At 46.9% G+C, this 19,458-nt stretch overlaps 1 protein-coding gene across 1 annotated transcript in view; it reads right to left on the reverse strand.

Moving 5' to 3' along the window:
- ntng2b (netrin g2b) overlaps positions 1–19,458 on the reverse strand; it is a 55,676-nt gene that overhangs the window by 13,707 nt on the left and 22,511 nt on the right. Inside the window, exons 4-5 of the mRNA XM_068573938.1 lie at positions 9,682–9,854; positions 7,880–7,909 (exon numbers count right to left, since the gene is read on the reverse strand). Of these exons, the coding sequence (XP_068430039.1) occupies positions 7,880–7,909; positions 9,682–9,854 (203 nt within the window). The remainder of the gene's footprint in view (positions 1–7,879; positions 7,910–9,681; positions 9,855–19,458) is intronic.

Raw genomic sequence — 19,458 nt, forward strand, 5'->3', positions numbered from 1 at the left:
GCCGTTCACTGTGAGCTGTCACATATAACTCGAGATAAAAGTGTATTTACCACGCCAAAACTAAACTACAGTATATAAATCTACAAGAATACTGCCACTACATAGAAGAGAGTAATACTTGTCATTTCAGTTTTTCTCTTTCTCCTCCTTCCTTTCCTCCGTGTGCCCGATGAGCATGTTGTTTTATGGGAGACTGACACAACCATGAGGTATTTAACATGCTCTTTCCTCTGCAAACTGAACAATAAGAACTGTGTAATGAGGCTGATTCTGCAGCGGGTGAAGATTACTGATATCGTCTGCCTTTCTCTCCCCTCTCGTCTTCCTTCGAGACCTTGTTTTGCTTCTCTTCTTTCTTTCTCTGTGTGTCAGATAGTGGATTGCCCCATCGGGGACCTCAGCCCTGGGCTTGGGAAAAAAGCTTTGAGAGTCAGAGAGGCTTGAGAAACTCCTTCATCCCTACACTTCCACTCTGGTTTTGAAAGATATGACATGCACTCCCCTTTATCTGAATGCCATGACATTTTCTGACTCGTCCGTCTAACTCTTCTTTTGTTCCCTTTCATAATATAACAACATCTGTTCTGTTCTTATTCCTGCTCCTGTATTTGATATGAATATTTGGAGAATGCTATAGACGGTGACATCTTCTCATGGGTGCAGCTCCTTATGTTGAGATTTAATGTTCTCTGTGGTGCACTCACACAATAGCTCAAATCAATACGAGAGACAACCTAGAACACATATCCCCCTTTTTACTGCATTTTTAATTGTCTCTCGCTCAAGTTTTCTCTGTTTCTCTGTGTTTCACTTTCCCAGAGGGCTTCGTGCCGTTCCCAGGATCCTTTGCTTCAAGATTTTCGGGCTACAAATGAAGGAATAGAAATGTGAAACTAGTTCAGTTTATGGATCAAGCTCTCTCTTCTTTTTACCTTTTCCATTCACTGCAGCACAATTCCTCCTCACGTGAACAACCAATCAAATGAAGCGACCACGCCGTGCACGTCATTGAGGGACTAATGATCACCAGACCACAGGAGAATACAATGCTTCATGCATCCATCTGGGTTTCCCCTTGAGGGGTTTTTCGTACAGGCGATGTACGTCTCCACTCGTTCTTCTTCAGAGGGGGGTATCCTGCAAGCACCCTGCAAGCATCCTGCTCCCCTGCGGAGCGTCCCCCCCTTCAGGCTCCCGCCCACTCGCTCCCCTTCATCCCTTCCCGTCCCCGGGGCTCCAGTGAGACAGGACGCCAACAGCTGTTCTCGCGGCACCCTGGACCATATCACACAGCTGGCATCAAGCCATCACTACACCTCGACCGAAGCAACCCCTGCACGCCTCTGCTCGTGCCCGACTCCGAGCCCCACTGGACCGAGACCCTCTCACGCATCTGTCACAGCTGCACAAAAGGTAGAAAGAAATACTATTGCAGCTTTTCAAGCTGCTGTTGGCATCTCAGACCGTCTGACTGGCAGACCGAGCATTCAGGGTTCCCGCTCGCTCAACGCTGACTGACAGAAGGGACCTCAAAGACCATGTGATGGTTGTATTTATATCCTGACGCTCAGGAGGTGAACGCCGCTCCATGACATAGAGTTTTGCCGTCTCCTGCAGTAAATTGAGGTTAATGTCAAGATGTTTTGGGCTCAGGCCTGATTCTCTCACTCTCCTGTTAGCTCTTCATATCTTATCTGTCACTCTGATTCTGCTGCTGATCCTCTCAATGTCTGTGAATGAGGCAAAGACGACGTCAACCCAACTCGCAGACCTTCCACTGCCTCCAACAACCTCGCTCGCTCGCTCATGTTAACAAGATTTCACTGCCACTACCTTAATTGAATAAGCGTTTCTGACATGCGATGTGATGCTGCACACAGGATTATGGATGCTTGTGTATACGAGCACATGAGGGACTTTCACCTCGTGAAAATTGTCCTTTTCGGAAATGTTCCAAAAACCTCTTGTTGGCTGTAAATAAAAATGATCTCCTGATTGTAAATGAGATTATTTTGTGTGCTGACAGGCTGTACTCTACTCTATCTCTACTGTCAACTAACGCTACGCGTGCTTACCTCCCCTTTCACTTGAGTGCATCTCCTCAGTGTCCTGCAGGCCTGTACGGCCGTGAAGATGCGACAGGACGGATCCTATTGTGATGGGATGGCGGCGATGAGGACGATTAACAACCGAAGCTCGCTGCTCGTCTGAAGGAATGAGAACCTCTGCCGCAACAGGAAGTGTGTCGTGTTCGCCGACGGGCGCCAGTGGCGGCTCAGACGAATGTCTGGTGTGTGACACGCTGTCTGTTACCGGGCCTGAGCCGTCTGTGGCTCCGGGTTGTGCGGCTCCTGTTGCGTCAGTTGCATGAGGACAGAGGATGGAAATGCAATGAGGAACGAGCCGGCTAGCGCATTAGCATAAGAGATGCAGCATCAGATTGTTTATCCAAAGAAAGCCGAGCTTTCCCTTTTTCCTCTTCAAACGTGCACACACACACACACACACACACACACACACACTCACACACACATGGGCATGCACGTTCAAACACACACAGAAGTGAGAACACACAATGATGGTGTGATTTCACACTGCTGAGATAGGCTAAACTCAAAAGCTGTTCCACAACCCTTTCAGTGCTGGAAATTGTGCGTTTTTTTTTGTTGCAAAACACAGTGACTGTTAAAAGGTGTGACTATTGTTATTATGGCTGCAAAATGAAAACATACAGTGTTTGTCAAAGTGTATTACTCTGTTTTACACTTCCAGTGTTGTGTGCGGATGTGTGCATATGCGCTCGCACACACTCAGTGTTGTCATCTCCAAATCCGAGCGATGCAAGATAATAGAATGATAATCTCTCAGCTTCACAACAGTAATTAATGAACCACTGAGCTATAAATACAGGGCCGTCGCGGTGCGATGTATTAACTATGACATGATATGAATACATTAAACCACCGGTGCAAGTTGTGTTTAAACTGTTGCAACGTCCTGACGGATCATCAGGCTATTTTCCACTAATGTGAAGCTTAAATTATTAAGTGGCCACAAGTTTATTCAAGTTACTGAGAGAGAGAGAGAGAGAGAGAGAGAGAGAGAGAGAGAGAGAGAGAGAGAGAGAGAGAGAGAGAGAGAGAGAGAACATAATTTTGATTGCTGCATCATTGTGTTGCATCACAATGGTGCACAACAACAAGTAATAAATATCCTAGAAATACTTATTGCATTGAGATACTTTGGATCTGAGCTCTAATTTGATTTATTTTAGTCTTTGATCCCCAATTGTGACTGAAAAAAAATCGGATGTGAACACGACCGAGTACATTAAAGTGTGCGACACACCGGCGGTGTTGTGACACCTCCATTTTTTGTTCTAACGTTTCTGTTGCCTGGAGAACTGTGTGTTTCCCACCATAATAAAGTGTGTAAACGAGACAGAAAAGGCATTAATCAGGCACAGTAAAGAGGGATCGGCTTTTCTTTCAGGCTCGTGGGGGATTTTGAGCGCTCGTCATCATTAATGAAAGCATGAGCTCACATAACTTTTAACCATCGCACTTTTGAAATCGCACAACAATCATGACGAGTCTCACTGTGTGAGAGCCGACCTCCACCTGCATCACAACTACGAGGGTTCACAGAGATGAAGTGCCAGTTGTCAACCCCAGAAACGGAGGAAATGGACTCTGCATGTCAAAGTACAAAGTGGAAAAAAAAACAAGCCGCATGGCCAAGGTCTTAGTGTCATTTTCAGCCGTACAACAGCGCCATCGCTCTCTCACGCAACGCATCAATAATCTAAGCCGATTCATTACATCATCCTGGGACATGTGCCTGTCTGTCTGTGCAGATGGACTCACTAACTGTTCCACGACACACACTTTGGTGCACACACACACTTTGGCGAGCAGTGTCCAGTCCCTGCTCGGACACATTTTGAGGTGTCATCCACACAAATGCGTTTGCATCTAATGAGGTCATTTGTCAGTTACATTAATGTAGCCAGATAAATGATAACAATGACGTTTAATGCCACTTGTCAGTCTCAGCATTCTCATCATTTATTACCGGAGTGCAACTGGACATCGATTTAGCTCCACACTAATGAAGCCATTGTGATTCAGCATCAGTTAAACACTTTTTTTCTTCTTCCCCAGAACACCTAATGGTGGCCGTCGGAGCGAGAGCATGTATTTATTAATATGTCACATGATCGTCCAGACGTGATCCAGTCCCTCTCCCTCTGAGGGCAAGTTCAATCTTCATACAACTGCAAGGGTTTCAACAGACGAGTGGGGAGAGGACGGACGGACAGGAGTGCTGCTGATGGAGTGCAGCATCTCTGGAGCCTGAGAGTTTGCATCCACTTGCTCTTCATTGAGGCTTCTCTGCAGCTCTGGGGAGATGAAGTCGTGTGGGGTCATGCCGGCTGCATAGATGTATGACCGGGCGTTAGGATTTGGTTCGTCTGACCTCCCCTCCCCCTCCGCCTCCGCCCGGCGGACCAATGGGCCGCGAGCTGCGTGGATCAGACTCTCTTGCCAATAGATCGCTAATCCTCCTCTGAGCATGCTCAGTGACTTAACTGGGACATGACAAAGAGGGCAACGGCTACGACATGCTGTCCATCCCATGAGGACGCGTGTGCGCCGGCAGCACAGACCACAAAACCTCATCACTGACCTTTAAAATCCCACAATACCTAAACTGGGATTTGCGTTTTCAAATTCCTGGGAAAAATACTGAAAATATGATGCATGAAACAAACTTTTATGTGAAGTAAAATGTATAAAATGAACTCTCAGGCTGCTTTAACGCTTCTTTAAATAGTTTTCTCAACACGTATCGTTATTAATATAATATAATAATCAGTATAAACTTTGGATGCATGTTTAAATGCCAGAGACGATAACTGAGATTACAGCTGCTGATATCTGAGCAGCTTTTTAACAGCACAGGACCTTGAGCCTCACAATACGATAAAACCTGTGTGTGTGTGTGTGTGTGTGTGTGTGTGTGTGTGTGTGTGTGTGTGTGTGTGTGAACAAATAGCAATGGCGGCCGCTCTGTGAGAAGAAAACCTAAGACCTCAGATCCCCGGGAGGAAAAGGAGGGGATGAAGATGATTTATGGGTTTCACTGAACTCCACCATATGCCCGCCAGAACCACACACACACACACACACACACACACACACACACACACACACACACACACACACACACATCAGGGTCAGGTTCAAGCCAAATCCACTTCTCTAAACCTGAATAAAAGAGACAGCAATGCTCTAAATTCTGATTTTGTCCCTGAAGGACGACTGAGTATTTAAGTTTAACATTTCAAGTATTGGAAATCATGTTCATTCATTATATATATATAAATTTAGAGCATTGAAAATTTAGAAGAAAGTTATTTAATTATTTAAATGTAGTTAATAGTTTTGTCCCCCCAAAAAATATTGCTTATATATTTGAATGCCAATTATTTCGATGGATTAAATTAAAATCTAAAAATGGCAACAAAATAAAATCCACTGGTTTCAGCTCCTCAAATGTTCTTTTTATGATACGCCTATAAATGCCTTTTGGATTGTCGGTCCAACAAAATAACAAATTATGAAGATTTTGACTATTTTTCCAAGACAATCTGTACATTGAAGCCTTGTTATGGAGGTGAAATATACTTCAAATAACCAGATAATGACTGTAAATGTAAAATAAAGGTCTCCATGTGATGTTCTGCGTCCTTCAGCCGTCTTTAAAGCGCTTCAGAGGACTGTGACTTTGTACCTCGTCAAAGCTTCTGTCAGACGCTTCTAAATCACAGATAATCAGTGAATTCTTTGACTTCCTCAGCGATGGCAGCCGCGCAACAAAAGTGCTGCGCTGTTCAACAAACACTCCTAATGGATTTCCTTCTGACGAGAAAAGAAGAAAGTCTGACGACATCACAGCGCCGCCGAAATCCCAGCTCCTCCCACGTCCTAAGTGCTTTTCTGCTGCAACATAAGAGCCGACCGAAGATGGCAGGTTTAAATTTAGCATGACGAGGGCGAGCCGGGCGTGCAGGTCCACTTTACTCTACGTTCAAGCGGCTGACAGAATGTGTTCGCGTCCGTCCCGGGCTGCTGGAAATCAGTCAGTCAGAACAAATAAAGTCTAAATGTCCGTACAGTTTGACACCGGCGCTCCCAAGACGGGACAAGTCTGGCATTAAGGTCAGAAGATAGAGCGGAGCAGGGAAATGTGCAGCTGAAGACCTCCAGCAAGTTGCAGGGTGAATTATGGATGACAGACACACAAACAGCATCTAAACACACAACCACAGACACACACGTTTGCTTTGTCACGAGTGAACTGCTGCGCTGGAACAAGTGTTCGGATCCTTTACTCAAGTTAAAATAACAACGCTGCACAAACAAAATATATTTTTTTTGGTATTTTATAAAATACGCTTCCTGGTTTTGGAGGTAAACGTGTCGGTGAGGATCGGCGCTACGTTCACATCCGCACGTGGAAGGAGACGTTGCTTCCCGCTGCCGGCTGTCGAGAGCGGCATCAATCTTCTTATCGAACTCTCAGCAGCAAAGCCAACAAATGCATTTCCTTCATGGTGAAACAATCTGGGAGGAAGACGGATTTGGGAAAACGACGCCTTACTCTCGAAATGTCCCGAAACCAATTGGCTTCCGTTCAAACGGCGTCTCTGCAGATGTTCCTGCAGCGTGTGCAGCGTGTGCATGTGTTTATCGACAGCGTATAGCGGCTAGCTGTCAAGTACCTCTGGCTACGGCTAATGCACATCTCCGCACCTTCCCGAGGGGCTCCGAGGAGCTCATGGGGAGCAGCCGGGGACCGTCCAGCCCCTCAGACGGGTTGAGGCACTCTTGGATTCACCTTCAGGGTTCACCCTGCGCTTCACCTTCAGGCTTTCACCCCCCTGCTTCAGCTGCAGCTTCACCCTCTGTCTCGGCTTCACTGGCAGCAAACGCTCAGCGGCACAGGTAGAAATGGAGTCTTAACAAACAGAAACTGAATCTCCGGGAACCTGAAACTGAACCACTAAACTCATCATCGGCCCATTAGCGAGCATCATTTGTCTCTTTGATAAATCATACCCATTATTTTCTATCTAATTGGGAGAGGAGACCTTTTAAAAAGGAGACTTCTGCAGTGCAGTCCAATTGCTCAGTCTATCCATGCATCAGCCTTTTACTGTCCGGCCATGTGGAGAGCAGCGCAGCGCTGTCAGGGTTGATGTTGCCACTTTGCCGATCGTTTCTGTCTAACAGCTCGGAGGCTGAGAGCCTCTCCGAAGAGAGAATCCCTAATCAAATTCCCTTTTATTCCTGCCTCCCGGAGCTCCTCACCCGGAATCACACTGCATTACAACACTATAAGCCCACATCCTTCTCCAGCGTTTCTCTGTCTGCCTTTTCCCTCTCAGCCTCCCCTCCTCCCATCCCCTTCTCTCTTTCTTTCTTTCTTTCTTCAATCCATCCGCAGCAGTGTCTTTAGTCTAAATAAGAAAAGCAGAACTGTGGAAGAATTCCTCCTGTGCAGGTTAGTGTGATGTGCTGTGATGAAAGGACACGGCGACAGAGAGGCCTATTAATAATGAAGCACGCCGGGCCGAGCTGCAGCACCGAGAGAGAAACGACCGAGTGTGCAGCCGAACATCACAGGAGAGACGGAGAGTTTAGGAGACGAGTGGAAAGCGAGGGATGGGGTTAAAACTTACATTTTGAAAAACAATGCATGCAACAAAAAGGGGGAGATGCAATGCAGGAAGAGAGAGAGAGAGAGAGAGAGAGAGAGAGAGAGAGAGAGAGAGAGAGGAATTCCACCTCCTCGGCGTTGCATTATTACTTACTAGAACCGGCGGGGGAACCAGCAATTGTACCTGAAAGAGAATAAGAAGAGAAGGAGAGGAGATGAGAATTTGTTTATTTATGCATTCAATTTGCCTAAAGACTTGACTCGGCCTCGTTCATCAGACTCAGGTGGCAGAGAGCGCTGAAGAGCCGTTCTGCAGAATAACGGTTTGTTGTAGGACAGCTCTCAACGTCCCGGAGTAATTACTGGGCCTCTCCGCCTCCCCAACACAACCTAATTTGCCCCGTTACTCTTCGGCCCCCCAACATGCTCCCATCCAGAAGTCCTCATCACATACGTGTGTTCCTGCAGAGCTCTGCCACTTCGCAGGGCCTCGAATGAAACCTTATGCTTTTTCCCTGCATGTTTACCAAAAATTGTATGTGTAGTTGGGGGGCAGCTCGGCATGCATGATGCAGTCTGCGGAGAGCAAACCGTTTCGTGAGCGACGGCCATTTTGTGTACGATTTCAACCGAGCGAGTTTTTAATTTTGAAAAATCCACTAATGGGATTCATGAGTTTGAAACTGTGGTGATGGCTTCTGAAGTTCAACTGGGTTGGAAGCAACATATATTTTAAAAAAATAAATAAAAAAGAGGCTGACAATAGAGTCATTCTGTGCAGTGTGTGCAGGTACAGGTGTGTGTGAGTGTGTGTCTGTACATGTGAGTGTGTTTGTTGGAAAGGATCAAACTAGGGAGGGGCTGCCCTACATAATGTTTTATATCACAGCTCCTGTAGCTGGCTACTCTCTCCAAGAGGATTCCCCCCACGCACTCCCACGCCGTCGCACCGCTCTGATCTGCTCTCTGCATCAAGGAGACGACGTCTCACAGCTTCTCTGAGCTTCTGCTTTCTTTTCAACTCGTCCCCTTGATCCGGCCTTTTCATGCAGGACCTCAGAGATGACAAAACCCATAAGTCCATCAGTCGAGTGTGCTGGAAATCCCTGCATGTATATTCATTTTTAAATAGAGAATATACGCTTATGATCGGAATGAATGGCTCTGGGGCCGCAGGAGAACCCGGGATAAAATAAACTAAATAAATAACAATTAAAACAATAATAGAGTAATTGTGAGAGGCCAAAGTAGACTTTATTCCCATTAGTTGCTCTCTATCAGGCACTTAACTATGTTTCACGTGTTTTCTGTGCAGCAGCTATCATTGACCCACTATCGGCTAATGGGACTCAAAGCTAGCATTAGCATAAGCATTAGCGGGGCTAAACTACTGCCAGTAAACGCTGACGGAGCACTAAGGTAACATAAAATAAGTTGGGCTCAGACTGCATCATCAGCTGATGCAGAAGCTGTAAACGAGGCAACTAGAAGAGCTTTCACATCTCATGCTGAGGTGATGAGAGGCTACAGTGAGCTAGCTTAGATTAGCATCGGGCTCCTCCCCATGACAGCAAAAACTCGTGAATTAATATTCTCCTGTACAAAAAACTAAGTATAAAGATGGTGATTGTGTCGCAGAAAGCAACGAGCGGCTTCCTGTTTCATGTTGAGTTTGTGTAGTTTCCTCTGTGAACCTGATTGTTGTGTCTGCCCTGATTGCTTGATTCCACTCACCTGTCCTCAGTCATCCCATGTGTGTCCCCACACCTGAGTTTCCCTTCTGACTCACGAGAGATCACGTGATACTCGCTGAGCTTTACAGGCGCTGGTTGCAGACGCAACTTTGAGGAATTAACAGTAAAAGCCGAGGCGAGTGTGAAGCGTCGGCGGTGTTGCGTGTAACTGTGTGTCAGCTTGGTGAGCTGACGAACAGGTGAGCGTGAGCCAGGTACGTACAGGTGTTGGGGGTTCCATTGGGTGCTGGCAGGTAGGAACCGGCCTTCCAGGACTTGGCTTTGAAGCCCTTCTTGCAGCGCTGGCAGTCCTGGCCCGTGGTGTTGTGTTCACACTGGCACTGGAGGTTCCCGTCCTGCAGCAGGCACTGGGAGGCGTGGAGGTTACACTTACACCTTTTAGGAAGAAGAAGAAGAAGAAGAAGAAGAAGAAGAAGAAGAAGAAGAAGAAGAAGAAGATTTCACAGATGAGGCAGGGAGCGAAAGTTGTCATCACACGCTGGTGGTGAGCGTTAATGATGTTCGTAATGATAAAATAGTGAGCATACAATGTCTGATGCAGACATGTAACACACATCTATTGTGGGGGAATTATAGTAGAACAAGATTAAACAAGATTAGGGGATTAAGGTTCTACGTAGTTTGTTGTTTAGTGAGCAGCTACTGTTCATGTTCATTACACTGCACATCTGACAAAGAGAAGACATGTTTACTTCCTGCCAATCTTGCCCAGCACTTCCTGTCAGAAGACATATTATCTCAATGAGACCTTTCACGTTAAATACAGGATGAATAAAAAGTAGTTAATTCAAGAAAAATATAATTTTTCAAGCAAAGTGTGAAGACTTGTTGTCTTCATCAAACATGATGCTAAACCAGATATCTTTGAGCTTTATTTATTGGATAAAACAAGAAATTTAGTCACTTTTCATTTACATAATAAGCAATTTATGGAGTAATTAAACAAATAATCATTTAATTCATTCAAATAAATAGTTGAATGTTATTACGTTGTTAAAAATAAATAAATTCGGACCACTACAACCCAATATATAAGCCATTTTGGTGTATTATATATTTCTTAATAACTATCGCTTCTTGCGTCTCATTTTTCTGAATAAACCTGCAGCTCAGAGAAACATCGAGCCGGACAGAAAGCGCAAAAAATATTGTTGGATCGAGATTGCTGCTGATGCATTTAGCCGCTCTCTCCATCGCCGTTCTGGAGCAAATTGTTGTTTTTCAATTACTGACCGTGAAAGTGTGTGTGTGTGTGTGTGTGTGCACGTATGACGGTAGCGTGTGCGCAGAGCGACCTCGGCAGAGGGCGGCGCCCAGCTGGGCCGATCCAGAGGTTGTAGCTCGGCTGGGAAGGAAATGAGGATCTTAAGGACATCGAGCAGCTACGACTTTAAATTACAGCCTTTTCCAGATGAGCGACTGGACTCCAATCCAGTTTGTTCCACCGGAGTGAGCAGCTATCCGTCTGCATCAAATATTCAAAGAATGGCTCCTGTATTCTGGCAGGATGACTGCTTCAATCTTCCTTCCTCACACTAATCTGCGCTTTCTCATCAGTTTTTTTTCTGGTGGTTTGTGCCGTCGGCCTGCGAACCTCGACGCTGGTTAACTTTCCACGCAGAATGACGACGACTGGAACTCGGAAAACTTCACAGGAAAACAAAATGGAGGCAGCCGATCATGGTGCATTGTTGCCGGCGGTCCTATAAATTACCCATGTTCCTCTCTGATCACCTGGACGGGCTGACAGGACGCGGCGGGGAAAATCCATCCGTGGACAAGGCCTTGTTTCCTGCACGCCTCGTGAAGGACACGAGCTGTCCACTTAGCGCAGAGGGAAATTGAACATCTCTTTTTCATGGAGGAAATGGAGAGAGTGTGTGTGTGAAGTGGGACAGGTGTGTGTGTGTGTGCGCGCTGGTGTTTCTGCCTCCAGTGATCGTGAAGCATTTAACCGAGAGCGGCGATGACAGCCGACAGATCTGAGCGGCGGCGGCGGCGGCGGCGGTGACTAACGTCTGGATTGAGTGACTGACAGCGCCGAACGTATCGCCGCTTCTCATCTCCCGGCGTTTTGGGTGATAAATCTCATCCGTCTCTTCCTAACAGAGGAAGCGCCGCTGAGTGCAGGATCTGGAAGTTGTAGTTTTAAAATCAATACTGGACAACAAAGTGATTTTCGAGGTATGCGCCGCTGCGCGGTTAGTGTTCTGCAGGCCTAATGGCTGCAACCTCCTCGAGGAAGCGTCCTCCCTCCTGTCAGCCGGACGCTCGACGTGCAGAGGTTAAAGCTTGCACGGGTCCATGAATTCACCTTCACGAAGCGCAACTGGAGTCCGAACAATGACCAAACCCTCACAGCGCGTCCCCTTGACCTGGTTTTCTGACTCCTGCCTCGCAGCCGAGGAAGACTTCTCGCCTCGCACTCCTTCCGCATGAACGATGTGACACTCCAACTTTTCATGCGCTGCGTCTCTTTAGCTCGCTCTCTCTCGGATGACAGCTTGCACTAGGATTTCTCCCGATCCCCTCCCCCCCGCAACCCCCCTCTGGTCTCTCCACATACAAATAATACATGGACACAATCATATGTTAATGTGCAAGATGTCTGCCTTCACTGCAAAGTCATCAAAGTGGGAGAAGCGGCTCTGAGCTGGAGGAAGTTAAGACAGGACAGCTGGATCCATCCCAACCTTGTCTATTTACTCAGAGAGAGAGAGAGGGGGATGAAACTAGAGAAGGTGAAGGGAGGAGAAGACAAAGGACAAGAAGAGAAAGCCGAGTGAGAAAGGGAGTCGAGGAGCAGAAGGAAGTAAGTGATTCAAATGTATTCCAGTCTGCATTAGAAAGCTCACACACAAGGTGGTTTAATTAGCTGCTGTAATTACGGGTCAATACTTGTGTTTCTCAGGCTGTTGGAGAAAAATAAGCGTATCATTCGTTTTCAGCAGATGGGCAAAAACAAGTTCTCTTCAGGCTTTAAGGGACAAAGCCTCCAGCGGCCGGTGGAGTTATGAGGGCTGTCCGCTGGGAGCAAAGGAGGAAGTCGGGTGATGTTACTGCAGAGCCACCAAGTCTGCAGAGGAAGGAGGTCGTGGTGGACGGACGGGTCAGCACCACGTCATGCTGGAGCTCTGGAGACCTGCAGATAGTCAGCCTCCATTGATTTTACAGCCTGTAAGGGAGACGTCCACGACACCAACCACGAGGTCTTTGTGCTTGAACCCGAGCGAACCTTAAAGTATTGTGGCGTGAGATCAAAGATCTGTGTGTGGAGCAAAACTTAATGCTGAAAAAAGAGAGAAATTAAAGGCTATGAATGTGAATACTGAAAGAAATCAGAAACTATAAGTACATGAGTTCCTTGACCGGTTCCTTTAAGAGTCGATCCTGATCAAAAGGAAATCAATGTTTTATTTTTTATGCACGTTTTAGTTCACTCAACTAAAATGTTATTTCTCCATGAATGCTTTAGCTTAGCATCCAAACACTGATTGCAAAAGCGAATGCTTGAAAATAAATGTTATGCAGAATTATTATTTTTTTTATCAGAACTGTTTTCATGAGAATATCAAAAAGAATATTGATAAAATGTTAACGTGAGCGTCTCTGCAGAGCGTTTCCATCTCGCTCTGCGCTGCAGTTTTCACTCGTGGCCTCGGCGGCGTGAAGCATCCGTTGTGTTTGAGTTGGCGAGCGTGTGGTCTCGGTTAACTTTAAAAAAAAAACCATGACTCTGGGCGCGATATGTCTCCGTGTTTTTCTTCTATATTTAACCTAAACCATTATCTTTCTCTATCAAAGGCTTTTTCAGACCAAAACCAAACCACAACGTACACAAAGCGCTGGACCGTTCCCTCCTCGCCGCCCCGTGGCGTCCGTGTTCAAACATAAGAAATGTCCAGAGGGCAATTACGTTTTCGCCAAAAAGACAAAACCATTTAGTCGTTTAAATGTAGTCGAACACACAACTGGTGCACGTGTGTTGTGTGATCCACGTGCACATGCGTACGCCGCGGCTTGATTTATTTAACGATCTGTATTTATCAGCTAATGGAGCGATTAGTTGCCGGCCTTTCTGTCTGCGAGCGTCTCCGTCCGTTCTCCCCGCATCTGTCTCTCTGAAGTCATGTCAGCGCCGTGTATTTAATGATGCGAGGCCTGCCTGTTTCAGACGGCAGAGACGCAGCAATTAGGAGAATAAATAATAAGAAAGATAAACAAACATCAAGGGGGAGTCATGCGGTGGCAGCGCCGCAGAAAGCAGCTGGAAGCAGCAGCTAATGGGGCTTTATCTGTCTCTTTACTGGAGTCCTGTTCCTCTGTTCCTCTCCGGGGACGTTGCTATCACTCCGCTTCCTTACCTTTCGGTTTTGCACTCTCCTCCCACTATTATTATTTTATTTTTGCTCCCGAATTCCATCTCCTGTAACCGTTCCAGTCCTCCAGTTTGTTCATCCTCATCCTATTCCTGTCTGTCTGTTCATGCCCTGACTCCTTTTTTTAGATGTTTTTTTTTTGTTGCTTCCCTTCTGCCCGTGACTGAGGAGCGCGTTGAGTAAATTGGGTTGTGGACTTGTGTTGCAGGTGGAGGAGGGAAGAGAAGGCGGAGGGCCGGGCAGTCAGTAGGGCAGCCGTGTCAAAGCCCTGACAGTCCGGAGGAGGAGGAGGAGCAGGAGGAAGAGGAGCAGCACCAGGAGGAGGAGGGTCCGCCTTGACGTGCTCTAACCTGCGATGACAGACCGCATCGATGCGGCTCCCGCCCAGCAGGAGACCTCCCTCCTCTTCCACGCCGTGTTCGATCAGCCGTCACTGAGGAGGCGCACTCGCTGCGAGCAACAACCCCCCCGATGACACAACCCGGCTACACACAGTCACAGCGGCGCGAGAGCCTAATGGCCGATGAGGGCCGGCGCTTCTGGAAGAGACTCGACATCCAAACCAGGGAGGACTGATGGAGGCGTGCGAGCAACATGCATCACAAAAGAACAATATTTACATATTCATAGCTTCCTTATCCTTCATTAAAGGCAGAAGGAGGAGACGGGGATTGGTCTTATTTATTGAAAGATCACGGGCTTTTGTTGTTGTTTTAATTGTGTGTGTGTGTTATTTATGCTTCTCGGTGCGGCGCCACACATCGCCTCTTCGGGGACGTTCACATGCTTTAAGTGTAAGATGTCATCTTAACTAGGCAGTTGAACTTCTTTATAGGACAAACCACATCAGACATAAAACATGCCTGCAGGTGATCTTTTAAGCATGTCCATAAATTCAGATCTGGTCGGTGGAAGGCGCGGCCTGCGGGAACGCCATCGAGCATCCCGAGCACGACGGCGGCGGCGGCGAGTGGGTGTAGCGTGAAGCCGGGATCATTGATCAGCGGCACGCCTTATTGGCTTCTGCCGAGGTCTTTATCACCGCGTCCCCGCCCACTTCCTCCCTCGCCTCGCCTCGTAAATTCAGAGCAGCTAATTGGACATGACTGCGTTTATGTTCCAGCTTCATAAATTTCTTTCTCTGAAGGGAGAGGATCGATTTTCCTCGAGTGCAACCTCCCGTAGCAGGAGAGCAGCGCGAGTCTCTCCTCCTCCTCCTCCTCCCACAATCCATCCTGACTCTCTCATGCTCCTTCTCTCTCTCCCTCTCGACTAAACAGGTAATCTATAATTGACCTCCCCTGCAATCATGTGGCGAGCAGGGATTACGCCGCGCCTCCTGATCACAACCACAATCATTCTTTCACACGTTGCTATCAACCCGTCGTCCTCGTTCATTAATAACCAAACTTGTGGCTTTTTTTTTTATCGCAACAAATCCTCCCACTGGAGCTCATTATTCATCAGGATGTAATGAAAGCTGCTGACTGCAACTCGACCACCAACGTGTCACAAGCGTTTCCTCCCTGTCACGCTGCGTCCCGCTCCATCGTTTCTAGCTGCGCAGGTTCTTGTGGGGTGCATCATGTGAAGCCATGAAAGAGAGAAACCTCTTCATACTGAAGCATCGGGCCGCCAGAGGGACAGCGTGTGAACACACACACACACACACACTTTCCCTATAGATGTGTGTGTTCAATGCTCAGAGGCCACCGGGTGTTTTGGGGCCTCTGCAGGGAAAAGCTGAGTGAAATTGTCCAGCAAAAATACATCTTAAATTATTCAAAATGCAGGAATGACCTTGATTGTCTTTGCAATCCACACCCTGTGTGTGTGTGTGTGTGTGTCTACTATGCAGTGTATGTGTGACCTCCCTGGTGTGTACGTGGGATGATTCATTATATTAGCACAGTTTGCTCTGAGTAAAGTCTTTTACTTTGTGATGCACTAGATAGAGGGATGGAGAGAGAGACTAAGCGTACGAGTAAATTATTTACACAGAATACAGTAACTGAGTATTGCGTGCGTGCGCCAGCTTGAGAGCTTCGCTCTGATTGGTCGGTTTGAGTCGTGTAAAGAGCAGCCGGCTCACTTTGAGCTGCTTGCTCTGTGAAGTATGCGCTGTATGCACAGCAAATAACTAAATAATGGAGGCCGGGCACATCCTGTTCTGCAGACCTCAGAGGACCGCTCATGAGCACAGCAGTGTGTGTGTGTGTGTGCGTGTGTGTGTGTGTGTGTGTGAGATACTGGAACAGTTCAGGTGTGGGTTACATGCCAGCTGTTTAAAATGTGCTGTTTCTGCTGGCCTTTCAGACTGCAGGGGTAATTAATATGTAGCTTTCAAAGGATTTTGTCACCCCGGCTGTTTCCAGTAAGACTTTGTGTAAGATGAGAGGACACAAGTTGTAAATAACTGTCCTGTTCCTTCAGCAGCGGGTAAACCCTTGTTGTTAAGGCTCGATGGTGTGAAACGATGCAGAGTCCCTTTTATTAATGTCGGTCGCCACACTGAGAGCACGTTGATGTACTCTCAGTGCACATGTGCAGACGTCTCTATCAGAGCAGTTATGGACACGGCAGCGTCTCGTGGAGAAATATTGTTTTTCGGGCACCTGGATGAGAATCTCAGGACGCTCATTCAGCGCAACAACAACAACAACAACAACAACAACAACATGCAAACACGTGGAACCCGTTCAACTCGCCGCTCGGTGACATCATCCAGGAAGACGTCGGCCAATGAAACACGAGAGATGTTTCCTCTGTCGCAGAGAAAGTTCCTCGAGTTGTGTGTGTGTGTTGAGTGTTGTGAGTGTGATGTGTGTTGTCAGTGTGTTGTGAGTGTGAAGTGTGATGTGTGTGTGTGTGTTGTGTGTGTTTGTGCAGTGTGTAATGTGCAGTGTGTTGTGAGTGTGCAGTGTGTTGTGTGTGTGTGTGTGTGTGCAGTGTGTAATGTGTTGTGTGTGTGTGTGTGCAGTGTGTTGTGTGTGTGTGTGTGTGCAGTGTGTTGTGTGTGTGTGCGTGTGCAGTGAGTGTGTGTGCTGTGAGTGTGCAGTGTGTTGTGAGTGTGTGTTGTGTGTGTGTGTGTGTTGCAGTGTGTGTGCAGTGTGTTGTGTGTGTGTGTTGCAGTGTGCAGTGTGTGTGTGTTGTGTGTGCAGTGTGTAGTGTGTTGTGTGTGTGTGTGCAGTGTGCAGTGTGTGTGTTGTGTGTGTAGTGTGCAGTGTGTTGTGTGTGCAGTGTGTGTGTTGTGTGTGCAGTGTGTAGTGTGCAGTGTGTTGTGTGTGCAGTGTGTGTGTGTGTGTGTGTGCGCAGTGTGTGTGCGTTGTGTGTGCAGTGTGTGTGTTGTGTGTGCAGTGTGTGTGCAGTGTGTGTGTTGTGTGTGTTGTGTGTGCAGTGTGTGTGTTGTGTGTGCAGTGTGTGTGTTGTGTGTTGTGTGTGCAGTGTGTGTGCAGTGTGTGTGTTGTGTGTTGTGTGTGCAGTGTGTGTGCAGTGTGTGTGCAGTGTGTGTTGTGTGTGCAGTGTGTTGTGTGTGTGTGTTGTGTGTGCAGTGTGTGTTGTGTGTGTGTTGTGTGTGTTGTGTGTGCAGTGTGTGTGTTGTGTGTTGTGTGTGCAGTGTGTGTGCAGTGTGTGTGCAGTGTGTGTTGTGTGTGCAGTGTGTTGGCCTTCAGTTTCTTGGATGTGTAGAACTGAACTTCCTGGCTCGTGTTTCTTGGTCTGTATCATAAACAAACCTCTAACAACTTAACCCTGAATGTTTTTCAGCAGCTTCTTTTGATCGGAACGAGCCCTGAATCATTAAAACGTGTCCATCAGAACTAAACTCGCAGATCTGAAGCCCAAATCTACTGATCCTCACTCAAAATATTCAAACTTTTCTTTTACAAACAAAACCGTGTAAAGTTTTTACTTGTTTAGTCTCTCGGGAGTTTGTATTGCAAACTGCTTCCATTGGTCCGACTTATATTCTACTGAATGAAATCCTCAATTTAAATATCAGTTTCAGTTTGTTTGTATAAATTCATTCTTTCTTGCGCTAAATAGAAATATGATATAGTATGCAGACGTGCATGAACTACTGTGTGAAAAGCGCCGCGTCAGCACGTGGCGTGTTTTCCTCTGCTTGTCTCTGCGTGACACTAATAAAAGGTTATTGTCCAATAAATAACATAAAACTGAACGTTACGGCGCATGAGTCCTGGCTCACTGACCACTGTGGTGGGCGACCCTGATTAATTCAACCACACAAGACGTCTTTTACTGGCATTTGGCACCTGGCGGGCGGTAACTTAAGACTCTGCACGCCGGCATTGTAATATTCATGCAGCATGATGCAGCATGAATGATGCAGGATGGCTGACGCCGCGCTTCCTGAAGCCGCCTGAAGCCGCCTGAAGCCGCATGAAGCCGCCATGTCGCTGCATCTTAAGGTGTCTTCCACTGAGGAGAGACTCCCAGTGAAGAGAGAACGCTCTCGCTCCGTCCGGATGGTCCTGAGATCGCCGCGTAGCATCGCTGCATGTTAGCATCGCTGCATGTTAGCATCGCTGCATGTTAGCATCGCTGCATGTTAGCATTGCTGCATGTTAGCGCGTCACCTCCCTGCAGAGTCTTTACTGCTGCTGAATATGTTTTAATGAACACTCCGGCAATGAGGAACACCTGGGGAGAGTGTGTATGTGTGTGTGTGTGTGTGTGTGTGTGTGTGTGTGTGTGTGTGTGTGGGGAGGGGGTTATTATACATCCTCATCTTATTTAAGATATGAATGAGAAAGAATAAGTAAAGGGAGTTTGGGGGGGGAATGAAAAAAGTGATGATGAGACAGAAACTCTGGGACGGCGTGAGGTTTGGTGGGAGGTTCTTCCTGTTGTGCAGCCGCCCGCCGAGTCCTCGGACCCCCGGGGGCGATACGGATCTGTGTAGGATCTGTGTGTGTGTGTGTGTGTGTGTGTGTGTGTGTGTGTGTGTGTGTGTGTCAGAAAGAAAAACTTTGGAAGTTGTGAACAGAATACTCTCCGGGCTTCTCTCTCTGACCGAGCAGCCGCCACATGGACTTAAGCTTTTGGAAGCTGTGCGCGAAAATCCTCCCGCGCCAATTTTAAGTCCCAGCATGCCCCATTCAGACAATCTTTTGGCATAAAATATGTAATATTTTTCCACTTTTCAAGACTGAAACTCCTTCCTAACAGAACAAGACTTTGTTTTTGTTGCAGATTCTGATTCTTTAGGTCCTAATCTTTCCATAAAAGTGTCTCCAGGAGGCTTTTTTGGGGAATCTGGCTCATATCATGCTGCATGTTCATAGTTACCATCAAAATATCTTTTAAAAGGGATTTTTTTTTGCAGATATACATTTTTTCCCCAAGACTTTGCTGAACAAATACAAACAATAAACACAATTATTGGAATTAATTTGGGGTTCCTACAACGACTCAAACAGGGAAAAAGACGTCTGGAAACTAAACTGGTTATAGTGTGTGAAGGCATGTTGTTGTAAATACACACTCACATACTCACACACACACACACACACACAGTCCTTTCCCCAGTTTTTTTCCACACAAACGCAATAACGTACTTTCTAAACTTTTGCTCTTTT

The sequence above is a fragment of the Clinocottus analis genome, unplaced genomic scaffold, assembly GCF_023055335.1.
Source record: "Clinocottus analis isolate CAN_PGR_092001 unplaced genomic scaffold, fCliAna1.0.p SCAF_13, whole genome shotgun sequence".
NCBI classification, from domain to species: Eukaryota; Metazoa; Chordata; class Actinopteri; order Perciformes; family Cottidae; genus Clinocottus; species Clinocottus analis.